Consider the following 27005-nt stretch of genomic DNA (forward strand, 5'->3'; position numbering starts at 1 on the left):
CCAGAGAAAAAAGAACACATCTCGCAGCCTAGTGTTTTCAATTAATAAAGTATATTAAAGTACCAAATGAAGTACTTCACATCACCCTGTTCCTTTCTGCACCCTTACAAAGCCCTTCATTGTCAAAAATTTCAGCTTGTTTGTTTTTTCAGACAGGAGCCGAAACTCTTCCCCTGCCATCATTCTACTCAAAGTTGCAAGCACACTCAAACATGCACCCAGAACCATGTTATTAAGTTGGGCTTACTTGGTAGAACAGCATTCACCAAATGTTGACAAAAAAACTCCATTCAATCTATCTACGTTCAGATCTTGGCACAATGGGGTAGAAATTAGTTATTGCCTGTTTGTGGATTCTGAAACAACGGCATGAACACACTGCTCACCCACAGGGCACAAGATTGGGCTTTGGGCCTCATTTCAATAATTTAGGAAAGCTGCCTTTGCCTTTCATGATTCCTGAGACACCTCATCCATTTTCATGGAATTAATTTTGGGCTCCTTGCCTCATCGACAGTGGCCAAAGTTAAGTCCCATGGGTTGAAACTCTTTCGAGTTATCAACAGTCACAGATTGCAACTCTTTTGAGTACAATCACAGTTCTTGGTTTCTGGGAGTGGGACATGAACCCACAACCCTCTGATTCAAAGGTGAGGGTGCTATGAACTGAGCCACAGCTGACACCTCCCCATGGGTTGAAGGGGCACAGTGGGAGGATGAGGGCTGATCATAGCCTCGCTGCGGTTCTCAGGAGCACTGTGGAGCTGGATGGAGCACTCCTATACCTCAAGGCAGTACATTAAAAAAAAATGATTTTCTTGTTGACAGCCACTGCTTAGCTGTAGCAATCACTGAAAGACTCCTGAGTGGAGTGAGCCTAGTGCCTGTACTGTTGAGCATGGGCCAATCTAGTAGAGAGGATAGAAGCATGCATCCCAAATTTAAATATATCAGGGATCTAATGTCTGTTGTCGACAATCAGGAATGCCTGAAAAATTATCTGACCTATTATGGGTTTTGCCTTTTAATTGTACTCAGGGTGATGAATGTTGCCCTTAGAAATTGGTACGTTTTACCCTCTTTTCCAAATGGGCACAAGGAGAACCACCTTCTCCACCCTTGTGCAAGTTATTTTACTTGCTTGAGCTCCTAGTCTGCCACGAGATTGTCTCTGAGTGAGATTGGGTTGAGTGGTGAGTGGCGGGGATGGTTTCCCGGGATCTTCGAAGCCTGAGGTAACTCCAGAATCCAACATAACTGCTGCAGAATATCCAGTTTCCAGCAGTCTTTTTCCCGCAGTATCAAGGAATGCCAGCCCTATGTTTGAAGCTCATTCCTGTGAATACACAAGAGCAGCTTAAGGCAGCCGATTTATTGCCATTCTCCGAAGAGACAGCACACTACTGCAGGGCACATGCTCAGGGGTAGAATTGGTTGATGTCATTATGGATTGAAGAGTCTCAACCAGGTCTTGGAAGTCATGGGCAGAATTTTGCCCTTGGTGTGCAGGCTGGGCGGGGGCGGTTGGGAAGCCAACTGCCACCTGCGATTGGTACCGGAAGGCAGTTTCATGCTGGCGGGCCAATTAAGGCCCGCCCAGCATGAAACATGAGCGGCAGCGCTCAGCACTGTCTGTGCGGGTGGCGGGAGGAGTGCGAGCTGGGCAAGCGCGACCTTCGGGCAAGTGCGTGCTACATAATCTCCCTGAGACAGAGAGCTGCCTCAGGGAGATGAAGATATATGAAAAAAATCATTTTTTAAAAAATGTAATGAAATATGTCCCCTCATGGGATTGAGAATTCTAAAGATTCACAACCCTTTGAGTGAACCAATTTCTCCTCATCTCAGTCCTAAATGATTGGCTCCTTATCCTGACTGTGCTTCAATGTTTTAGACTCCCCAACCAATGGAAATAACCCCTCATGGTCTACCTTCTCAAACTCCTGCAGAACCTTATGGGGAGAATTTTCTCCCCGTCGTGCGGGCTGGGCCGGAGCAGGCGCGGGTGGGCGCGCAGCCGATTGCCGCCTGTGATTGGTTGCATGCCGCTATTATACGTGGGCAGGCCAATTAAGGCCCACCCAGCGTGACGCGCATCTGGAAGCACTGAGCGCTGCCTGTGCGGGCAGGGGGAGGAGGGAGAGTCGCGGCCTGCGCTCCTTCGCGCTTGCACGCGAGACAGCGCAGAAATCTCCCTGAGGCACATTTTGATGTTGAAAAATTGAAATAAAGAAAAAAAAATTATTCAGGCATGTCCCCTCATATGACAATGTCACATGAGCTGGGACACGTCAATGAATTGTAATAACATTTTTAAATTAAACTTATACGCCCTTCATGGGACCTCATCCTGCCCTTGGATGAGGCTCCATGAAAAATGCCTGGGCTCTTAGCCTGCCCGCCAACCTTTAAGTTGGATGGGCAGCCCTGTTAATTGTGACAATTGGTTTTTAAATAGCCTTAACAGGCCTTTGACAGTTCGGCAGGCACGCAGCCAACTCCGGCGCGCGCCTACCCGCCGAGCTGAAAACTGGAATGACGCGCGGTGATGTCGGGACACACGCCCGAATTCACTGCACGTCATTTTACAAGTCGGCGAGTGGGGCCTGCCCCCGCACGCCGACCAGAAGATTCAGGCCTATAGGCTTCAAAGAGATCACCTCTCATTCTTCTACACTCCACAGAATATAAGCCCAATTTACTTAGCCCCTCATCATAAGACAACCCTCTCATCCCAAGGAACAATTTAGTGAACCTTCGCTGCGCCGCCCCCAATACAAGTCTAACCTTTCTTAAATGTGGGGACCAAAACTGCACATAGTATTCCAGATGTAGCCACACAAAACCTTGTACAGTTGCGGTAGGACCCCTTTATTCTTGGACTCCAATCTTCTTGCAATAAAGGCCAACATGCCATTTGCTTTCCTAATTGCTTGCTGCTCCTGCATGCTAACTTTCTGCATTCAATTGACGGTACACCCAAGCCTCTTTGAACATCGACACTTATAAGTTTCACATCTTTTAAAAAATATTCTGCTTTTCTAATCTTACTACCAAAGTGGATAACTTCACACTTCCCTACATTATACTCCATCTGCCATTTTGTTGCCCACTCACTTAACCTGTCTTTATTTTTGGCCTCTCTGTATCCTCCTCACACCTTCCCACTAGCTTGGTATCATCAACAAACTTTGATACATTATTCTCTGCCTCTGCATTTAAGTCAGTAATATACATTGTAAATAGCTGAGACTCCTGCACTGATCCTTGCGGGATCATTGATTCTTGTGGGATCACTGACCTATTATTCACTGCCTGCCAGCTTGAAAAAGCCACATTTATGCCCACACTCTGCTTTCTTCACATTAACCAAACCACTATGCATGCTAAAATATTACCCCCAACTCCATGAGCCCTTACCTTGCCTATTAACCTTTTGTGTGGCATCTTATCGATGCCTTTTGAAACTCCAGGTATAATACATCTACTGATCCCCTTTATCTACCCTACTAGTTATACCCTAGTACATAAATTTGTCAAACAGGATTTCCCTTTAGTAAAACCATGTTGACTTATTCTAATCATATTATAACTTTTCTAAGTGCAGTGTTAAGACTTCCTTAATAATAGATTCCAATATTTTCCCTACAACTGATGTTAGACTAACTGGTCTGTAGTTCATTGTTTTTTCTCTCCCTCCTTTCTTGAAATGTAGTGTAACATTTGCCAACTTCCAATCTAATGGGACTGTTCCCAGTCTAAGGAATTTTGGAAAATCATAACCATTACATCTACTATCTCTGCAACTATCTCTTTCAGGACCCCAGGGTGTAGGCCATCAGTCCCAGGGATTTGTCAGATTTTACTCCCTTAAGTTTTCCAATACTTTTTCTCCACTGATATTAATTATCTTAGTTTCCTCAATCTTTTTTTAGCCCCTCAGTGACCATCTATTTCTGGTATGAAATTTGTGTCTTCTGTGAAGACTGGCATAAAATATTTGTTCAATGCCTCTGCCATTTTCTTATTCCCCATGATAATTTCTCCTGTTCGGCTTCTTAGGGACCAGTGTTTACTTTAGCTACTCTCTTCCTTTTTATATACTTATAAAAACTCTTACAATTGTTTTTTTTTGTATTTCTGGCTAGCTTACTCTCATATTCTACCTTTTGCCTTTTTGTCAAATTTTTGGTGACCCACTCGTGGTTTCTAAAACACACCCAATCCTCAGACTCAATACTGTTTTCTGCAACATTGCAAGCCTATTCTTTTAAACTAATACTATCTTTAACTTCCTGAGTGAGCCATGAATGGGCCTTTCTTGCTGAGATTTTGTTTTTCAATGAATATATTTTTGTTAACACTTTGAATTGTTTCTTTAACTATTCTATTTGCCTCAGCTACACCTTGTTATAGTCAGTTCATTATTATGAGCACACAATATGAGAAGATTATCTAATGATGCTGAGAAGTGAAAATGCATTATCCTTTTAAAAGAACAATTCTTTGAGACCAGGAATACCCCTTTTGGAAGGCTATAAGAATTCACATTTCGTTTAGGAGTTAGGATGACACTGGTGTGGTTGCAAAGGTTTTAGTTTGCACATGTGATTTTCCCTGACATCCAGGTAATGAGAGATAAAGAGAATAAAGGATAAGAAAGTGAGAGAAGCCTAATCATTGATACAAGATTGGGAAATATGTATTGACATATTTTGACTTCCATTGTTGTGGAAAAGAAAATTGCTTGGAATGCAAATTGAGCAGTTGATTTGCTGGTGCCAAAGTCGAATTGTACCCCCAATCTTTCAAGGGGAATAATAAAATCTCCAAAAGATAAGGCCTTTGATAATTAAACTGATTATCGAAGTGGCTGTCAATCGAGCCAATTAGATTATCCGATAAAAAGTATTGTATTTCTGCTGGTAAATCCTCTGTGAACTTTTTATTCATCAGGAAGATATTTAGATTTGCTAATCCAATAGGTTAAAATTTTAACATAATTCTTGTTTCATTGTTTTGCAATATTGTTTTGCTCTATAGTTATGGAGGGCACTTTGTTTAAAATAGATAGGTAATTTGTTTATTGAAAAATCATAATGGCCAAATTGTGATGACAATACAAATACAACAAGTAGTTATAAACAATCATTAAAATAGAAATAAAGTATAAAATCATAAAAGGATTGCACAATTATGAACATTTCAGTATGTAAATAATTTCAATGTGTTGCAAAATGCATGTATTCTTAACTCACAGAATCAAAATGATAGGCCTACTGCACTCTGCATTTTCTATTAAAGCCCATAGATCATATGTTGTCAGTTGAGTTCATTAAATTCTTAATCATTTACATTATATTTATGAGCTTTATAAAATAGGGGATTGGGCTGTCTCGTAGTCTATTTGTTCTGTATCTTATTGATGGAATGGTGTCCTTTCTCTTGAACTCCATTGCACATTTATTTTTGTATGGTTGTGGCAAGAAATAGTGGCAATGGGAGGTGGGATTCAAGAGTTTTCTAGCGAAGTCCAGACAGACCTTTTTCTGCCTTGCAGCAAGGAACATATATTCAGTTCAAAAATAAAAATACATGGAAAAACTCAGCAGGTCTGGCAGCATCTACAGAGAGGAACACAGTTAACGTTTCGAGTCCATATGACTCTTCATCATGTTCTGACCTGCTGAGCTTTTCCAGCTATTTTTGTTTTTGTTTTAGATTTCCAGCATCCGCAGTATTTTGCTTTTATCTTAACGAACTGTAAATGATTCCTTTCTGTTTACAAACTGCTGATGGTTTAAATGTTTCAGAATATCGCTCATCGTCCACTTCTCAATGAAGCTTTCAGATGAGGCAAAGTGACCGGTGAGAGAGATAGATTGCACATTTGCAATAGTAGCCAGGGTTGACTTTGGCACATTGGCTTGTTTCCACTGGCAGGGCTCCATGATTTGCCTACTATTAAACACATTTATAAATGGCTTACAGCTTTACATTCCCCACTAGAAATAAAAAATTCTCATTAGTATTTTGTAGTATTGTACACAACGTGAATTGAAATGGGATGGACACATAGCCAAGTGCAAGGTTAATAAAATTGCAAACTGGAGCAGTCCGTAAATGGCCTAAATAAAGACAAAAATTGAAAATATATTTCCTGATTTGCTGATGGATGTTCTATTATAAAGCAAGCATTTGTGCTGATGAAATCAACTATGTCGGGTTATTTGTTTGATAGAGTGCGTAAAATAAGAGTTACTTAAAATATTGCTTACTTTCAGACTTGAAGCTGCGTGGCAGACTTAATGAATTGATAACCCTCTGATATATTGATTGCTAGGTGCATGCATACAGAAGAAAAGACAAAGGCTTTAATCTGCTGAAGCGAAAAAAAGTGATTTGACATTTATTGTTGCTATTTAATGTAAGATCATTACTTCCTTAATCAATATCACTCGGCAGTAATAAGGCCCTGTTGATGGTTGCTTTAGAAGAATAATTCTTTTGGAATTCCCACCAGGCACAAGGAGTAGACTGCAGGCTGCTCTCCTTTTTTGCCACAGATTGTATTTGTAACCCATGTGAGATAAAAATAGGCATGGGTGCTTTATAGAAAATTGAAGAGACAAATTACAAGTCAGCTTCAGGAAATGGCATTGAAAAAGAGTTGAAGGCTGGAATAATTACAAAATGAGATGCCATTCAAAAAGCATTCAGTCTCCTGTTCATTTTTTTCCCCTACTAACAATGAAATGGTCTCTCAATTAAGCAGCATGGATCATATAACCAGAAGTAGAAGACTAATAAAAATATAAGTAGGTTCTTGTGGGCTGTCAATACCAATTCTTTCTGTCAGAAAAACCTTGTAGCATTTGTGTTGATTGATGTGCTTCAGCAAATGTACCTGCTGAATATGCTTTCAGCACATAATGATTTGGCTGCATTATACATAACGCAATGTTAGGCAGCCCTCCCATGCTGCTAAAATAGAAAAGCTACTCTATGGCTTGATTTCTTATTTCCACTCAGATGATTTGCTGTCTTTATTTACCTGTTTCTTCTCCATTAGGAAGAAACGCCTACAATATTCTTTTCTTCTAACTCAAACTTTCTGCCTAAGAATCCTTCCTTCCCACTGTGTATAGAAAGGATTAGAAAATGGAAGCATGAAAAAATAAGAAATCCAGATATTTCAAAGATCATGTGAAGTAATATTGAAACTGTAGGCTTGAACTTGTCAGAGGGAGAAATTATGCCGATGCCAGTTGAGCATTGGGAAGCAGAAATGTCAGGGATATGGTATAGTCTGCCTTACTGTCCCTTCCCTGAAACTAACAAAATTGCTGGCAGTTGATAGAACACATAAATTGCATGAAACATCCCTAGTGCAATGTATTACCCTCACTCCAGCAAACAGATATTAAAGGAAAGACTACTCAGGGAAACATGGAGCAGAATTTCTCTCTTATCGGCAGGTGCACACTTGACCCGAACAAGAGTAAAATAGTGTGCGATGATGTCGGGTGAGAGTCCCGACGTCATCGCGCACTTTTGTGATATTTCGCTCGGTGGGCGTGCGCGAGAGGCAGAAGTGCGCCCACCGACAATTAAGAGGCCTATTAAGGCCCTTAATCAATTGATTAAATCAGGCTTTTCGCTGCCCATCCAACCATTCGGTTAATGAGTGGGCGAATAGGCCAAGCTGCCTTTGGATTTTTTATGAAACCTCATCCACGGGCGGGATGAGGTTTCCAACAGGAATTAAAAATAACATAAAAATGTTTAAATCTCATTTATGACATGCCCCTGCTCATGTGACAGTCTTATGAGGGGACATAGAATCATTGTCATAGAGGTCTACAGCACAGAAAAAGGCCCTTCGGCCTATCGAGTCTGCGTCTGTCAAACAAGTACCTAACTATTCTAATCCCATTTTCCAGCACTAGGCCCATAGCCTTGTATGCCATGGCATCATGAGTGCACATCCAAATACTTCTTAAATTCTATGAGGATTTCTGCCTCCAATGCTCTTTCAGGCAGTGAGTTTCAGATTCCCAACTGGGTGAAAAAATTCTTCCTCACATCCCTTCCAAACCTCCTGCCCCTTATCTTAAATCTATGCCCCCTGGTTATTGACCCCTCTACCAAGGGGAAAAGTTCCTTCCTGTCTACTCTATCTATGCCCCTCATAATTTTATACACCTCAATCATGTCCCCCCTCAATCTCCTCTGCTCCAGGGAAAACAACCCCAGTCTATCCTAAACAAAAACAAAAATACCTGGAAAAACTCAGCAGGTCTGGCAGCATCTGCGGATAGGAGCACAGTTAACGTTTCAAGTCCGAATGACCCTTCAACAGAACTAAGTAAAAATAGAAGAGAGGTGAAATATAATCTGGTTTAAGGGGGGGTAGGACATGAAGAGCTGGATAGAGGGCCAGTGATAGGTGGAGGTAACCAAAAGATGTCACAGACAAAAGGACAAAGAGGTGTTGAAGGTGGTGATATTATCTAAAGGAATGTGCTAATTAAGGGTAGAAAGCAGGACGAGCAAGGTACAGGTAGCCCTAGTGGGGGTGGGGTGGGGGGAAGGGATTGAAATAGGCTAAAAGGTAGAGATAAAACAATGGATGGAAATACACTTAATAATAATGGAAGTAGGTAGGAAAAGAAAAATCTATATAAATTATTGGAAAAAACAAAAAGGAGGGGGAAAATCGGGAAGGGGGTGGGGATGGACCAGAGAGTTCATGATCTAAAATTGTTGAACTCAATATTCAGTCCGGAAGGCTGTAAAGTGCCTAGTCGGAAGATGAGGTGCTGTTCCTCCAGTTTGCGTTGAGCTTAGTTTGCGTTGAGCTTCACTGGAACAATGCAGCAAGCCAAGGATGGACATGTGGGCATGAGAGCAGGGTGGAGTGTTGAAATGGCAAGCGACAGGGAGGTCTGGGTAATGCTTGCGGACAGACCGAAGGTGTTCTGCAAAGTGGTCACCCAGTCTGCGTTTGGTGTCTCCATTGTAGAGGAAACCACATTGGGAGCAACGAATGCAGTAGACTAAGTTGAGGGAAGTGCAAGTGAAATGCTGCTTCTCTTGAAAGGAGTGTTTGGGCTCTTGGATGGTGAGGAAAGGGGAAGTAAAGGGGCAGGTGTTGCACCTTCTGCGGTTGCATGGGAAGGTGCCGTGGGAGGGAGTTGAGGTGTAGGGGGTGATGGAGGAGTGGACCAGGGTGTCCCAGAGGGAACGATCCCTGCGGAATGCCGCCGGGGGGGGGGGGGAAGGGAAGATGTGTTTGGTGGTGGCATCATGCTGGAGTTGGCGGAAATGGCGGAGGATGATCCTTTGAATGCGGAAGCTGGTGGGGTGATAAGTGAGGACAAGGGGGACCCTATCATGTTTCTGGGAGGGAGAAGAAGGTGTGAGGGCAGATGCGTGGGAGATGGGCCAGACATGGTTGAGGGCCCTGTCAACCACCGTGAGTGGAAAACCTCAGTTAAGGAAGAAGGAGGACATGTCAGAGGAACTGTTTTTGAAAGTGGCATCATCAGAACAGATGCGACGGAGGCGAAGGAACTGAGAGAATGGGATGGAGTCCTTACAGGAAGCGGGGTGTGAGGAGCTGTCGTCGAGGTAGCTGTGGGAGTCGGTAGGCTTTTAATGGATATTGGTGGACAGTCTATCACCAGAAATGGGGACAGAGAGGTCAAGGAAGGGAAGAGAAGTATCAGAGATGGACCATGTGAAAATGATGGAGGGGTGGAAATTGGAAGCAAAATTAATAAATTTTTCCAGGTCCAGACGAGAGCATGAAGCAGCACCGAAGTAATCATCGATGTACCGGAGAAAGAGTTGTGGGAGGGGGCCGGAGTAGGACTGGAACAAGGAATGTTCCACATACCCCATAAAGAGACAGGCATAGCTGGGGCCCACGCGGGTACCCATAGCCACACCTTTTATTTGGAGGAAGTGAGAGGAGTTAAAGGAGAAATTGTTCAGTGTGAGAACAATTTTTTTTTCCAATAATTTATATAGATTTTTCTTTTCCCACCTACTTCCATTATTTTTAAATGTATTTCCATCCATTGTTATATCTCTACCTTTTAGCCTTTTTTGATTCCTTCACCCCACCCCACCCCCACTAGGGCTATCTGTACCTTGCTTGTCCTGCTTGCTACCCTTAATTAGCACATTCCTTAGATAATATCACCACCTTCAACACCTCTTTGTCCTTTTGTCTGTGACATCTTTTAGTTATCTCCACCTATCACTGGCCCTCTATCCAGCTCTACTTGTGCCACCCCCCCTTAAACCAGCTCATATTTCACCTGTCTTCTATTTTTACTTAGTTCTGTTGAAGGGTCATTCGGACTCGAAACGTTAACTGTGCTCCTCCATGACAGCAGGGTGGAGTGTTGAAATGGCAGGTCTGGGTAATACTTGCGAACAGACCGAAGGTGTTCTGCAAAGCGGTCACCCAGTCTGCGTTTGGTCTCTCCAATGTAGTGGAAACCGCATTGGGAGCAACGAATGCAGGAGACTAAATTGAGGGAAGTGCAAGTGAAATGCTGCTTCACTTGAAAGGAGTGTTTGGGCCCTTGGACGGTGAGGACAGGGGAAGTAAAGGGGCAAGTGTTGCACCTTCTGCGGTTGCATGGGAAGGTGCCGTGGGAGGGAGTTGAGGTGTAGGGGGTGATGGAGGAGTGGACCAGGGTGTCCCAGAGGGAACGATCCCTGCGGAATGCCGCCAGGGGGGGTGAAGGGAAGATGTGTTTGGTGGTGGCATCATGCTGGAGTTGGCGGAAATGGCGGAGGATGATCCTTTGAATGCGGAGGCTGGTGGGGTGATAAGTGAGGACAAGGGGGACCCTATCATGTTTCTGGGAGGGAGAAGAAGGTGTGAGGGCGGATGCGCGGGAGATGGGCTGGACACAGTTGAGGGCCCTGTGGGTGGAAAACCTTGCTTAAGGAAGAAGGTGGACATGTCAGAGGAACTGTTTTTGAAAGTGGCATCATCAGAACAGATGCGATGGAGGTGAACGAGTTGAGAGAATGGGATGGAGTCCTTACAGGAAGCGGGGTGTGAGGAGCTGTAGTCGAGGTAGCTGTGGGAGTCGGTAGGCTTGTAATGGATATTGGTGGACAGTCTATCACCAGAAATTGAGACAGAGAGGTCAAGGAAGGGAAGGGAAGTGTCAGAGATGGACCATGTGAAAATGATGATGGGGTGGAGATTGGAAGCAAAATTAATAAATTTTTCCAGGTCCAGACAAGATGAAGCAGCACCAAAGCAATCATCGATGTATCGGAGAAAGAGTTGTGGGAGGGGGCCGGAGTAGGACTGGAACAAGGAATGTTCCACATACCCCATAAAGAGACAGGCATAGCTGGGGCCCAGTCTATCCAATCTCTCCTCAATACTAAAACTCTTCAGCCCAGGCAACATCCTGGTAAATCTCCTCTGCACTCTCTCCTCTCTCTCTCTCAATCACATCCTTCCTATAATGCGGATTCCAGAACTGCACGCAATACTCTAGCTATGGCCTAACCAGCGTTTTAGACAGTTCCAGCATAACCTTCCTGCTCTTATATTCTATGTCTCGGCTAATAAAGGCAAGTATCCCATATGCCTCCTTAACCACCTTATCTACCTGTCCCGCTGCCTTTAGGGACCAGTGGACATGCACACCAAGGTCCCTCTGGTCCTTGGTACTTCCCTGGATCTTACCATTTATCTTGTATCCCCGTGCCTTGTTTGTCCTGCCCAAGTGGTCACCTCACACTTATCCGAGCTAAATTCCATTGGCCACTGATCAGCCCATCTGACCAGCCCACTTATATCCTCTGTAACCTAAGGCTATCCTCCTCACTATTTACCACCCCACCAATTTTTGTGTCATCCGCGAACTTACTGATCAACCCTCCTACATTCACATCAAAATTGTTTATATATACCACAAACAGCAAGGGACCCAACACCGATCCCTGTGGAACCCCACTGGACACAGGCATCCAGTCACAAAAACACCTCTCGGCCCTCACTCTTCGCTTCCTGCCACTCAGCCAATTCTGGATCCAATTTGCCAAATTGCCTTGGATCCCATGAGCTATTACCTTCGTTATCAGTCTCCCATGTGGGACCTCATCAAAAGCCTTGCTAAAGTCCAAGTAACCTACATCAAATGCATTGCCCTCATCTACACACCTGGTCACCTCTTCGAAGAATTCAGTCAAATTGGTCAGACATGACCTACCCTTAACAAAACCATGCTGACTGTCCTTGATTAATCCCTGCCTCTTCAAGTGTAGATTAATTCTGTCCCTCAGAATTGCTTCCAATAGTTTCCTCACCACTGAGTTTAGACTGACTGGCCTGTAGTTCCCTGGTTTATCCCTTCCTCCCTTCTTGAATAACAGTACCACATTGGCTGTCCTCCAGCCCTCCCCTTATTCTTTATATCTTTGTTTGTACTGTTATAAATCTTCAGCTCCCTGAGGCAGCTCTGTGCCTTCAGGGAGCTTTCAATGGACGCACCTGTGCGCATGCAACGTCAAGTCCTGCCACTCTGGTACACAGCTGGTCTCCCTCTGAGGCACAGTTACCTGGTAATGACAGTGGAGAAGTATTTAGACTAGTTGAGGCGTGGCAGTGAAACATTGACAGAGCAGTCAATGTTCTTCAGGAAAGCACTTACACAACATGAAACATTTGTGTAATACTAACAAAGGCTGTCAAAGCCAGTGTGGCCCTCACAGAATCACAAATTGTTACAGCACAGAAGGAGGCCATTCGGCCCATCTAGTCTGCACTGACTCTCCAAATGAGGAGTATGCTTAGTGTCATTCTCCTGCCTACTCCCCATAACCCTGTACATTGCTCCTTTTCAAACAATAGTCTAATAGCCTTTTGAATGCTCCAATTGAACCTGCCTCCACCACACCCTCAGGCAGTACATTCCACAACTTAGCTACTCGCTGCATTAAAAAGTTTTTTCTCAAATCACTTTTGCTTCTTTTGCCAATTATTTTAAATCTGTATCCTCAATCCTTTCACAAGTGGGAACAGTTTCTCCTTATCTATTCTCTCTAGATCCTTCATGATTTTGAATGCCTCTATCGGATCCCCTTTCAGTATTTTCTTCTCCAAGGGAAGCTGTCCTAACTTCTCCAATCTATCTTCATAATGGAAGTTCTCACCCCTGGAACCATTCTCGTGAATCTTTCAATTAGTATGTATTGGGTTCTACAGAAAATTCTGGAACCGCTCAGCAAGTCTGGCATCATCTGTGGTGAGAGAAATAGAACTAACATTTCAGATTGATGGCCTTTCATCAGAACTTCACCAGAAAGGTCATCATGCAATCTGAAATGTTTACTTTCACCTGTTTCTCTCTCCACATATACTACCGGACATGCTGCGTATTTCCAACATTTCCTGTTTTTATTTCATATTTCCAGCATCTGCAGTATTTTAATTTTGTGTTATGTTTCAATTAGACTATAGCACTGGTGACATTTGCTATTGCTAAACAATTTGCTAGCTACAGGTGTATTAAAGAGGGGATTTTCACCAACTTCATCACCAACCAACAGTAGCAATGTGAGAGAGCAAAACAGCCATGCAGAACCTTTGGGTTTGCTAGAACATAGAAGGTTATTGAGTGCATCAGTGTCATTATTCAAGCTCCAGTGCACAATACTTTGCATTAAAGAAACTTTCTTTATCTCAAGGTGTACATGGTATGTGATCACTTTCACAGAACCCTGCAGGGCAATGGATGCTTTCTAAAATCTCTCACAGAGCTTTAACTTTAAGGCTATCATTTGGGCCACTTTTATTTGAAGAGGTCTTAAAAGTGAGAGGATAATATAAGACAGGCCAAAGCTATGTAAACATGGCTCATTGTACCCATACGCCAATCATAGAGAGAAGTAGAGTGCTAATGATGCATACGATGCAACTAGAAATTACCAAAATACTACTGACATTGAAACAAGGCTGCACATGTCTAAATCTGTATAGTTCTACAGTACAACCTTCTTCCCTCCCATAGTGTCCCGGATTGTAGTCTTTTGCATGCTTTGCCTTGTAAAGAGCCCTCAGCATTCAGTTGAATGTTTCTTGTTGCTTGTGCTTTGTTTCAGATGTATGGCACTTAGGGATGAATTTTAAACTGCAGGGGGAGGTGGCTGCAGGTGCCTGTGTGTGCGAGTGGTTAGTGAAGCAAAAATTGCCAGCAGGAACCCAAAGACTTTGATATTTAACTGGGATGTGTTTCTAACAGCATGGGAAGCCACTGTGGAACTGGCAGGTCTGAGATTTAAATATGCAAAAAGCCAATTGATTAAAGCTTTAAGCTTGCATTCTGGCTTTATCTGCCCGCACATGGATTTCCAGGGCTGTCTGGAACTCAAGTTCAACAAGATGAGAGCACAGGGGAGATTGGCAGGGCTGTTTAATTGACAGGCTGGGAAGCCTTTAAATGCAGAGCTATGCTTTTGCCCACAGGACTTACTTTGAGAATGTGCGTTCACTCCTTTAGAGGTGATTTACAAGACGTTGGATGTCATTTTTGCTAACTTGGACACTTTTTGACTTTGATCTGCAATTCCCGCTATCAGCCTTCAGAGCAGCATGGGAGCATCTTTTGCAGCTCTACCTTGGGACTCTGATTAGGGATGAGAGGAGAAGTGCCAGAAACACCATCAGCAGCTGTAAGCAGCAGCTGCTTTCTCTTCAGCCACGTGCAACTCCACAAACCAAGGGGATGAACAGAGACCTCCAGCTCACAGGGAGTGATATCCCAATGTGGGTATACAGGCAAAGGATCAGCTTTCTGGACATGACTTTAACACCAGTGCCTCAGGAAACTCCAATTTTTTCAGCAAGTCATTGTTGACATCTGCAGCCTCCTGGAACTAGACGTCCTTTCACATGAACCAGGTGAGCATGCATTGCCAATGACTGCCAAGGACACCACAGCCCTTAATTTCTTCACCTCTTGCTCTTTCCAGGGATCTGCTGGTGACATCTGCAGGATATCACAATCCGCTTTGCATAAGTGCTTCTCCCAGGTGACTGATGCATTTTGCAGGGCTGCAAGTTGCACTTTACAACTGATAACGCCAGTCAGAAATTGCTACCTTTGGACCTGCTGCTCTAAGTGGACACCCATTGGTACAGAGAGTCATAGACTGCACTCATGTGGTAATCAAGACGCAATCAGATCAGAATTCGTCAATTGAAAATGATTCCGCTCTATTAATGATCAACTGGCATGTAACTACCAGAAGATTATCATGCATGTCTGTGCAAGATGGCCAGGAAGCTGCCATGATGCCAGTCAAGAATACCACAGATCTTTACATCTCCAAGAAGAGTCAATGGATGGTTCCTTGGATGCCTCTGAGAATGGGGATGACTTCCCACATTGAAACTCCATCAGTACAATTGCTGTCTCTCTCCAGACAATTGTAGAATGTACGAATGTACACATCCCGCCCCTCACCAAAGTCCCTTTAAAGCCTGAGATTTGAACAGTCAGGTGTGGGCTGTCATCATACCTGCCCAGTTCAATTGGCCAGGAAACTCGTGAGTGTGATGCTAATGCTGTGACTGAGTTAAATAGCAATAGCAAAACACGCTCCATGGTCTTTCAGATTCCCTAACTGCTGTTGGCCTCTCCTACTTTGAATGGGTCCAAAATTTAAAATTTGGCCTTTAACGTACCATTCCTTCCACGTGGTTGCATATGGAAGGCTGCAGGGCTTCATGATTGTGTTGGCTGGGTTGTACATTTTGAGGTCCCTGCAAGCGATTTAGCCATATTCAAAACTGTGATAGATGACACATGTCACTTACTTCAAACCACTGCTTCCGTTGTCTGGTGCACCATGATGCTTCTGAAAAACAACAAAATTCTGCAAATTCTCTCAGAAACTCTTAGAAACCGATAGTTAACCCACAAAAACAGCAGTTTCTAATTAAGAGTCCCATGTTGTTTGACCTTTGGAAGGGCGCTGACTGTTTAGATGCACTGAGCAGTTTCAAAGGGAATCCTTTGAATATCTATGGAATTCATTGCCACAGAAGGCTGGGGAGGCCAGGTCATTGAGTGTATTTAAGACCGAGATAGATAGGTTCTTGATTGGTAAGGGGATCAAAGGTTACGGGGAGAAGGCAGGAGAATGGGGTTGAGAAACTTATCAGCCATGATTGAATGGCGGAGCAGACTTGATGGGCCGAATGGCCTAATTTCTGCTCCTATGTCTTATGGTCTTATGGTCTTATGGAATCGAGCAGGCATATCATGATATTGGGTTACTCAATAATTTGGTTTGTCTGTCTTGACCCAGCTGCATTACACAGCAGCTCTTTCACTGTAAGGAACGTGGCAACAATAAATTTACTCTGGCGCCAAGTGCAATTTTCTTTGTCATGTGTGAAGGTGAATGTCTAGTGAATGAATCTGATCTGATTTATCCTACAGTCCCATTAATGGCTGAGTTCCAATCTGCCCCATGAGTGGAAGCAAGAATGTGATGCATTTGGCCACAACTGACACTGTTACTTGCTGTTATACTTATATTATAGTACAGTTCAACAATAATCAAAGAATAGCAGGCTCTTACAGAGAGGGAAATTGCTCAGTAAAATATCAAATGCTTTCTCCTGCATTTATCTGAACACACATTATTTTAAATTGTAATAGTTACACCTAAACACTAACAAAGGTTAATTGGAGGGGAGTCGGGTATCCATAGGTGCAGTAACGTTTTTTTGGTATTTGTAAGACTGTCAGTTAACCCTGCGAGTTTGACTACCTTTACAAAATACACTACTAGTACTGAGACTGACAAGGGAATTATCCTGATTTATATGTAGATGATGAGGAAGCTATAATTCCTTTTGTCAGTGTAGTACACTTGCCTTTTGTGGCACATGGAACCATATTATTACCATATAATAACATTTTTATGTGTTTTGTGGCACACATTAAATGTGTAAGGTAGTATATTAAATTATCTGTAACAGATGTTTCTCACTGGACCAAATTATCAACCTAACTTGATTCACAGCAATAGAAATCTGGAAAAATCCCAGAGAAAAGCAGCTTCTTCAAAGAGTGCAAATGCAAGGGCTCACATTGCTCAACTAATTTTTTTCAAACTGACCACCCGACTATTTTTAGTTTTGACTTAACTGTTGGAACAGTCTAGAGAGAGAATAGCCTATTCATGTTCCTATACAATCATATTAAGGTAATAAAGAGCAGAAAGTTATCCACACAATATTTCACTGCATTACTCTTTCTGGAGGTCACATTCTCTTTGTCAGGCCTGTGGCTTTAGCACTTCTGGCATTTTACTGGAAATCTCACATGGGGCAGCATTTTCCCCCTGTCGCGGGGGGGGGTTGTGCGTGAGCAGGCGGGTTCCCAATCGGCATCCCCAGTTGGGGGCGCGCCGCCATTTTAGGTGGGCGGGATAATTAAGGTCCGCCCGGAAGCACTGTGCATTCCCTGTGCAGGCGGAGGGGATTCCCTGAGCCGGGAGTGCGCTCTTTCGCGTATACAAAGTGCTGCCTCAGAGAGATCGGCTCAAGATTCATAAGTTCATCAAAGGCAGAAAAAAAACATGTCCCCTCATGTGACACTGTCACATGAGCTGTGACATGTCAATTTCTTTTATTTAAACATTTTATACAAATTTTAAAACCCTCATGAAACCTCGTCCCGCCCGTGAATGAGGTTTCATGTTTTTTCTGAAGGACGTCTGGGCTCTTCACCTGCCCGCCAACCTTAAGGCAGCTCAGTTGATTGTTTGAATTGCTCATTAACTGGCCTTAATAGGCCCTTGACAGTTCGGTGGGCGCGCAGCCGATTTGGCAGTTGCGCCCGCCGAACTGAAAATCTAAATGGCGCGAGGTGACGTCAGGATGCCCGGCTGACATCACCGCGTGTCATTTTACGCATCGGTGAGCGGGCCCCACCCTGCTCGCCAAAGGGAGAATTCTGCTCATAACCCTTCAGTGTTTGGGATCTCTAGCTCTTGTGGATGAACCCTCCACATATGAGAAAGATCCATCATAGGGACTGTAGTTTTCATCCAGCTCTATTAGAACTGTGATACCCAAAGTACCTCATGGCAATCTGCATTATATGGTAATTAGGTGCAAGCTGTCAGGGATTTCCTGTTCCTGAATGGGATTGTCTCAGAGGTGTCAGGAGGCAAGATCTCTAAGGAACTATCCTTCTTCTGGACAGGGCAATCTATGGTGGATTGCTTTAAAATGAAAATGCCATTGACTGTTGTCTAGGAAGAATGAATGGATTTGCATGATCCTGTTTTGTTGGAATGGAAGCCCTTGCAGTTCATGGAGGTCATTGAATTGTGCACAGGAGTCTGTAGGACCAGATACTCCTATTAATGACAACCTAGGCTTTGGGAATTCGGTCATACCAAGTATTTTGTACAACTTTCTCATTCTGCTCATGTTTGTCCAGGGAAAAGATGATAAAATTGCCACTTGCTTGATACATTTGCTTGTAGCAGGTTGGAATGACCCAGGCACTAATGGTCAGAGCTTGATAGCCACTGAAATGCCTTATCATCTGCTTTTGGCAAGAGTTCATTAGGCCTGGTCAACCATTTGAAGCAGAATAGGCAGAGATTTGGTTGCATTCATTGCACATGACTTCTGATTCTTTCTTCCCAGCACATATTCCACCCTGGCACCACCAGTTATGGTGACTGAAAAATGTAGTAATTATAGCCTCGTCACAGTTTGGTCCTCTGACTACGTCTCATGGGGGCCTTGGTGTAATGTGTGCAAAAAATGCTGCTGTCAAGCGTAACATAGCCATTGGGATTAAATTTACAGGGCAGTGAGTCTGGGAGATAGGTTTCAGATGGGATATGTGAACCATTGTGCTGGATATAGCGAAAGATAGCTTATTCTAATTATCATTTATCTATTCATTCTAACTCAATCACTGCCAAGTCATTCTGGTGCATTCTGCTCTTGGGTGGAGGAGGTGCAGTTAGTTTTGCTGAAATTTGACATTGAAGTCAGGCTATGCACGCAGCACTCCAGGCCAAAATGCACTGTTTGCACTTCTTATAGCCAGAACTTGAATGGAAGTAAGATTATTCTAAAAATACAAGCAAGATGGTCCCCCGAGGTGGAATAGGTTTATTAGTTTATTATTAGCGGGTGAGTTTATTATTTATGTGCAGAAATCAAAGTGTGGTTGAATAGAATAAGTGAATTTTGATTACTACTTGTATTCTATAAGTTCACTTGCTGTCTAGGAAAAAATAAAGCAGTTTAATGATTCAAAGCTGGCTTCATTTTACCAAGTGTTTTCTCGCTTTGCCTTTGGAGAAATTGAAAAAGCAAAAGACATTAATAAGCCAGTCCAGGCTGAGTTGCTAATACATCCCTGGATTAAACTATTGTACGTGGAGATCGAGGGCAGTTGTGTCAACTCCCAGGAATGTAAGATGCTCTGACTATTTACAGAAGTGATTGATGCTACTAAAGCTGAGGAGGTATCTAAGTTTCTGTAAAGATGTATTTTCAAAATTCTTTCCATAAGGATGGGTAAATTAAACAGAGACTCAGAACAGAATAAATCCTCAACTGAATTTGAATTCCACCTGTTGTAACATGGTGCATGATGATGGCGTCCCAATGATGAGATCCTGTATATTTAAACATGAACTGTTTATTGTTAACCTTTAACTATTTACAGATCCCAGGTTACTGTCATGCATGGTGCTGTTACCTAGATGCAGGCTGGTTCCAGAGTGTTCTATCTAGACTGTTCTTTCAGTCTACTACTATGTGACTCTACATTATACTGTGGGTGATGCTATTCTCTAGTTCCACATTAACCCTTGCTCTGCCGAGCACCTTTACAATTCAATGGCATGCAGACACATACAACATCACCAGTGACAATAAAGACCCAAGTGGTGACAATGCTTGTTTAAAATTGAACAACAGAAAGCAGAGCCCTAGTGAAATATTATGACTATATACATTGGGACAGGGAAGGTGTGGAGGAAATTTAGTAGAAATATAAAAAATAAACGCTATTTTTTTCTGGTTGGTGAGCCATTGAGCCATCAATTTATAACGGTCAATAAAAAAGTGAGGAAAGAAGTTTGGACAAATTTCTTTACTCCAAAAACGAAAACCAAAAATCTGCAGATCACTACTATAATTTAATCATGTTTTTTACACCTTCACTTTCCAATTTTTAAAAATGTTTTTGGGTATGTGATCAGAATTTCCCCTGACCTTGTTTCGCTGCTCTGGTACATTTTATCAACTGTTCATCTGTAGCATCTTCCGGTTCTCTCAAAAGATCACAGGCCTGAAATGTTAACCCTGCCTTCCTCTCTTCACAGATGCTGCATCATCTGCTGAGTATTCCCAGCATTTCCTGTTTCTTTTTCCTTTTCTCTATATTATCACAGCATGAAAGACTTTGCCACCAGTAGCGGTTGAGGCAGAGATCGTTGTGTCTTTTAAGGAAAAAAAAAGTGATGGTTATTTGAACCAGAGGACGATCCAGGGTTTTGGGGAAAGATCAAAATAGAGGATTAATTTTTCGATTGTTTTAGCAATGAACTAGTGCAGGCACAATGGACCAAGTAATAGAATCATTATCTGGCCTTGTTCTTTGCTGTAGCCTTCTTTGTCTCTGTGGATTGAGCTGGCCCATGTCCCTGCTTTCTCACCTTGCGACTCTTTTTATTAGATGAAGGCCTAAGGCACAAAATGTAGGATATCACCAAGGTTGAAAAGCAAAAACAAAATAAATGAAGCTTTGATCTTAAAAAACCAGTAAATCATAGGTATTTGTAGATAGGGAAGACTTAGTTAAAATATACCCATCAAGAGAAGTTAAGAGAACATATAAATGGAGAATCTGGGATAAAGCTGTGATAGAAAGGGGCGTGCGGACACCAGACTATGCTTGAGTGAGACGTAGATTGAGTGAAGAGTTGGGAATTTGGTTCAGGTGGAAATTGGTGCAGAGGGGCAAAGAAGTGCTCCGTTTTCTATTTTATTGCAGCCTCCAGTGGTTGGTGAGTTTCCTTCCTTGTCTCCAAACTAGATGAGTGTAACTTTCTATTACTTTATAAATTATTAACTAATTGACGAATTAAACAAATAAGGTTGAACAGAAATGGTAGGGCTGGTGGTGGACAGTGTCTGCAGCTTAGGCAATTTCGGCTCCGAGTTTCTGAGCTGGAGTTGGAGTTGCGGACATTGCGGGACATCAGGGAGGGGAAGCATTACCCGGACACTTTGTTCCAGGAGGCAGTCACACCCTTTGGCTTAGGCAGAACTTTAGAGTTGGTCAGCGGTCAGGAACAGGAGGATGTGACTGCAAGTTAGGCAGATAAGGGGAACCAGCTCATAGTGATGGAGGAGCTTCAGCCCCTGACTTTGTCCAACAGGTACAAGGTGCTTGCTACATGAGGAGAAGGACTGCAAGGTGGATAAGTGGACTGATATTGGCATCATGGCAAAGAATGCCATTGAAGTGTGATCAGCGAAAAGGAATGCAGTCATGATAGGAGACAGCATATTCAGGGGGATAGATACTGTTCTCTGCAGTCAAGCGAGTGAGTATAGATGGCTGAGTTGCCTGCCCGGTGCCAGGGTTTGGAATATCTACTCAGAGTTGGAGAGGAACTTGCGGTGGGAGGAGGAGGATTCAGTGGTCATAGTCCATGTAGGTACCAATGACATAGGTAAGACTAGGAAAGAGGTTCTGATTAGAGAGTATGAGGACCTAGTCACTAAATTAATAAACAACCTCAAAGGTAATAATCTCTGGGTTATTACCTGAGCCACATTCAAATTGGCATAGGTATAATTAGAGCAATAAATGTGTGGCTCAAAGACTGGTGTGGGAGAAGTAGGTTCTAGCTTGTGGGGCACTTGCACCAGTACTGGGGAAAGTGGAGGCTGTACTGTTGGGACAGCCTACACCTGAACCACCAGTGTTCTAGTGAGCCACATAACTAGGGAAGTAGAGAAGGTTTTAAACTAAATAGTGGGGAGACAGGATCAAACTTGGGAATCAGAATTCATAGGATGTTTTGGGGATGTTGTTTCAGAGCAGCACGTTCTGGCGCCAATCAGAGAACAGGCTTTACTAGACCTGGTATTGTGCAACGAGATAGGATTATTGCTGAAAAAGGGCATTTTGTTGAAGTTTTATCGTCTTGCATTCATCAGGACAATCGCAAGAATATCAATGTCAGGGGATGCAGCAATTTTATACTGTATGAGAAGGGAGTGCTGATTGGTTGGCAAATGGACTCTAATTGGTAGAGGCATTGCCATTGCAAATGCACCAGTTAATGATGACTGACAGTTAACTGCCAAGCATTGTTTGAAATTTTAAGCCAGGCAGCTTGACTCTGATTGGTCAAGACATTGCCCTGAGGAATGAACCAGTGAATGGCTATCACTTATTTTGTTTAGCTGAAACAGGCGCAATGTGTGTGCATGTTCTTTCTGTCTGCAAAGAACAGGGCCCTGTGTATAAAAATATGTAGCTTCCAGTACATACAAATGTCCCACACTGCAAGCCCAACTGACAATCTTAAATTGGTTGTCAGCGTAAGTCTTAGTGCACTGAGGATTATCCAGTAAATTAAAAGCAAAATACTGCGGATGCTGGAAATCTGAAACAAAAATAAAAATAGATGGAAAAACTCAGCAGGTCTGACAGCATCTGCAGGGAGGAATACAGTTAACGTTTCGAGTCCCTATTTCGATCCCTTCCCTCCACCCCACCCCCACTAGGGCTATCTGTCACTTGCTTCTCCTGCTTTCTACCCTTAATGTCACCATTAGCACATTTCTTAGCTAATAGCACCACCGTCAACACCCCTTTGTCCTTTTGTCTATGACATCTTTGGCAATCTCTTCTTTGCCTCCACCTATCACTGGCCCTCTATCCAGCTCTACCTGTCCCACCCCCCTCAACCAGCTTATATTTCACCTCATTTCTATATTCCCTCAGTTCTGATGGAGAGTCATACGGACTCGAAACGTTAACTGTATTCCTCTCCGCAGATGCTGTCAGACCTGCTGAGCTTTTCCAGCTATTTTTATTTTTATTTCAAATTATCCAGTAAATGTTGTCCAATCGCAGAATCACATCTAATGTTGGACTCTGTGTTTTGCCCCTTTCAAGCATGGGCTGGTTGGGTACTGTCTGTACCTTGCCTGTTTCAAACAGCGGAAGGGGGATGCTGTTTGATATAATCTGCCAGTCTTTGGGATGTATGGCCTATTAACCTAGCATCACACTGGCACTGAAATTCATATACTGCATTACTCATTTGTGTGATAGGCAGAGCATCTTTTTGGCTTGACAGCCGTGTCCTGTTAGCGGTGGATACCACTCGTGTTGCTACTGCATAGTAGCAGAGCTAGTTTCACCTGTTGCTCAAATTTTTAAGTTACCTTGCCCTTCCAGGGTAATCTGAGGTAGACTGGGCACTTTTCAGAGCTGAAAGTGACGGCCTTGGGCCCGGTCATGAGTTCCCGTGATATACAGCACAAAATGATCAGGTTGGGATAGCTATTATCCAACAGGATATCTTTGATGCACTCTATTTCAGCAGCAAGCTTGCATGGTGAGCAAATGGCTTGGGCCCTATTTATGAGGTTGCTGATAAGGCCAATCTTACAGCACGTGGAACTGTAAGAATCCCAATGCATGTATTGACCACTGAAGGTAGACTTGTGGTAGAGAACCCCCTGGCAGATTTCTCAACTAGTACATCAAGGAAGGGGAGTTCATTTGACTGCTCCATTTCAAAGGTGAATTTGAGTGCAGGATGGAGCCCATTAAGACATGCAAGGAAATTATTACCTGCTGCTACTGATTTAGAGGGAGGCGATGGCGTAGTTGCTGGACTAGTAATCTAGAAACCCAGGGTAAATGCCCTGAGGACTTGGGTTCAAATCCCACCATGGCAGATGGTGGAATTTGAATTCAATAAAAATCTGGAATTAAAAGTCTAATGATGACCATGAAACCATTGTTGATTGTTGTAAAAACCCATCTGGTTCACTACTGTCCTTTAGAGAAGGAAATCTGTTGTCCTTAGCCAGTCTGACCTATATGTGACTCCAGACCCACAGTAATGTGGTTGGTTGTTAAATGCCCTCTGAAATGGCCTAGCAAGCCACTTAGTTGTATCAAACCGCTACAAAGTCACTAAAAAGGAATGAAACCAGACGGACCACCTGGCATTAACCTGGGCACTGAAAACGTCAACAGCAAACTCAGCCCTGTTGACCCTGCAAAGTCCTCCTTACTAACATCTGGGGGCTAGTGCCAAAATTGGGAGAGCTGTCTCACAGACCAGTCAAGCAACAGCCTGAACTAGTCAACCTCATGGAATCCTTTCCACAGATAATGACCCAGGCACCATCATCACTATCCCTGGGTATGTCCAGTCCCACCCGCAGGACAGACCTAGCAGAGGTGGTGGCACAGTGGTATACAGTTGGGAGGGAGTTGCTCTGGGAGTCCTCAACATCAACTCCAAACCCCATGAAGTCTCATGGCATCAGGTCAAACATGGGCAAGGAAACCTCCTGCTGATTACCACGTACCGCCCTCCCTCAGCTGATGAATCAGTGCTCCTCCATTGTTGAACACCACTTGGAGGAAGCACCGAGGGTGGAAAGGGCGCAGAATGTTCCCTGGGTTGGGGACTTCAGTATCCATCACCAAGGTAGCACGACTACTGACCGAGCTGGCTGAGTCCTAAATGACATAGCTGCTAGACTGGGTCTGCGGCAGGTGGTGAGGGAACCAACAAGAGGGAAAAACATGCTTGACCTCATCCTCACTAACCTGCCTGCCACAGATGCATCTGTCCATGACACTATCGGTGGGAGTGACCACCGCACAATCGTTGTGGAGACAAAGCCCTGTCTTTACATTGAGGATACCCTCCATCGTGTTGTGTGGCACTACCACCGTGCTAAATGGGATAGATTTCAAACAGAAATGAAGACTGAGCATCCATGAAGCACTGCAGACCATCAGCAGCAGCAGAATTGTACTCGCACACAATCTGTAACCTCATGGTCCAGCATATCCCCCATTCTGCCATTACCATCAAGCCAGGGGATCAACCCTGCTTCAATGAAGAGTGCAGGAGGGCATGCCAGGAGCAGCACCAGGCATGCCTAAAAATGAGGTGTCAACCTGGTGAAGCTACAACTCAGGACTACTTGCATGCCGAACAGCATAAGCAGCAAGTAATCGACAGAGCTAAGCGATCCCACAATGACGGATCAGATCTAAGCTCTGCAGTCCTATCACATTCAGTCATGAATGGTGGTGGACAATTAAACAACTCACTGGAGAAGGTGGATCGACAAATATCCCCATCTTCAATAATGCAGGAGTCCAGCACATCAGTGCAAAAGATTAGACTGAAGCATTTGCTACAATCTTCAGCCAGAAGTGCAGGTTGCTAGTTCTGAAGCACAGGTTTCCAGTACTATCAGCAAGATGCTGTCAGGGCACATAGCCTTTGCCTGTGTTTGGTGCATTCAGTTGTTTCTTCTGTCACGTGGAGTGATTGGATTGTCTGAAGATTTGCATCGTTGATGGTCGGGACCTCAGGAGGAGGCTAAGAAGGATTATCAACTTGGCATTTATAGCTGAAGATGGTTACAAACACTTCAACTTTGCCTTTTGCACTGACGGAACTACACAATGACATCAGGACGCTTGCCCAATGTAATCGCGCGTCATTTTACAATCGTCCGGGTCGGGCGCGCGTCTGCCTGCCTATTCTACCCATAGAAGACACTCCTGAACACACTTCAGAAACTGTTTTTCCTATCTGTCCTTTACAGTATTACTACCTCAGTCTATATTAGAATAATTAAAGTCCCTCAATATCACTACTCTGTAGTATTTGCACATCTCTATAATTTCTCTACAAATTTGTCCTCTATATCCTTTCCACTAGTAAGCCTACAGAATACACTCAATAGTGCCATGGTATCTATGTTGCTTCTTAACTCAAACCAAATAGATTCTGTTTTATTTTGTTCTCGAACACCGTCTTTTACTAGCACTATAATATTCTCCTTAATCAATACATCCACCCCTCCTCCTTTCTTTCCTTTTCTATCTTTCCTGCAAACTTTGTATCCAGGAATATTCAGTGCACAGTCCTGATCTTTTTTGAGCCAGGTCTCTGTTATCAGCATAACATCATACTCCCATATGTTTATCTGCACATGTAGCTCACCGAACCTATTTATCAAGCTTTGTGTGTTTACATACATGCACTGTAAACCTAATTTAGACATTGGTGCTTTCCCCCTACCGCTGACCCCACCTAATATCTTACTATTTATTACTCTGTCTCTCCTAATCCTTTGTGCACCCTTTTCTCATTTCTATTGTTACATCCTGGTTGTAATCACTAAACCCTCCCCAACAGCATTACCCACAAGAACATTTGTCCCAGCTCTGTTGAGGTGCAAATTATCTGGCCTATTTAGGTCCCACCTGCCCCAGAACTAGGCCCAATGTGCCAGGAATCTAAAGCCCTCGCTCCTGTGCCATTTCTCCAGCCATGCATTCAACTGCTGTATCCTCCTATTTCTATACTACTCATACTGGGAGCAACCCAAAGATTACCACCTCTGAGATCCTGCTTGCTAGTCTCCTTACTAGCTCCATAAAATCTGCCTGCAGGTCACCATACCTCTTCCCGCCTATGTTGTTGGTACCTATGTAGAACACAATCTCTGACATTTCAAAGTGTTCTACAGCTGATCAGTGGCACCAGGAAGGCAGCATAACATTCTTGATTTATGGCTGCAGCCACAGAACTGCCTGTCTGTTCCTCTAACTATTGAATCCCCTATCACTATTGCTTTCCCAATCTTCCTCTTTCCCCCGTACAATTGAGCCGGCTGTGGT

The 27005-nt window shown here is 43.5% G+C and overlaps 1 protein-coding gene across 1 annotated transcript in view; it reads left to right on the plus strand.

Annotated features, from left to right (window-relative positions):
- mgat5b (alpha-1,6-mannosylglycoprotein 6-beta-N-acetylglucosaminyltransferase B) overlaps nucleotides 1-27005 on the plus strand; it is a 1185562-nt gene that overhangs the window by 392128 nt on the left and 766429 nt on the right. Inside the window, exon 7 of the mRNA XM_078570583.1 lies at nucleotides 2018-2030. Coding sequence (XP_078426709.1) covers nucleotides 2018-2030 — 13 coding nt within the window. The remainder of the gene's footprint in view (nucleotides 1-2017; nucleotides 2031-27005) is intronic.

Source organism: Cetorhinus maximus, chromosome 24 (genome assembly GCF_964194155.1).
Source record: "Cetorhinus maximus chromosome 24, sCetMax3.hap1.1, whole genome shotgun sequence".
NCBI classification, from domain to species: domain Eukaryota; kingdom Metazoa; phylum Chordata; class Chondrichthyes; order Lamniformes; family Cetorhinidae; genus Cetorhinus; species Cetorhinus maximus.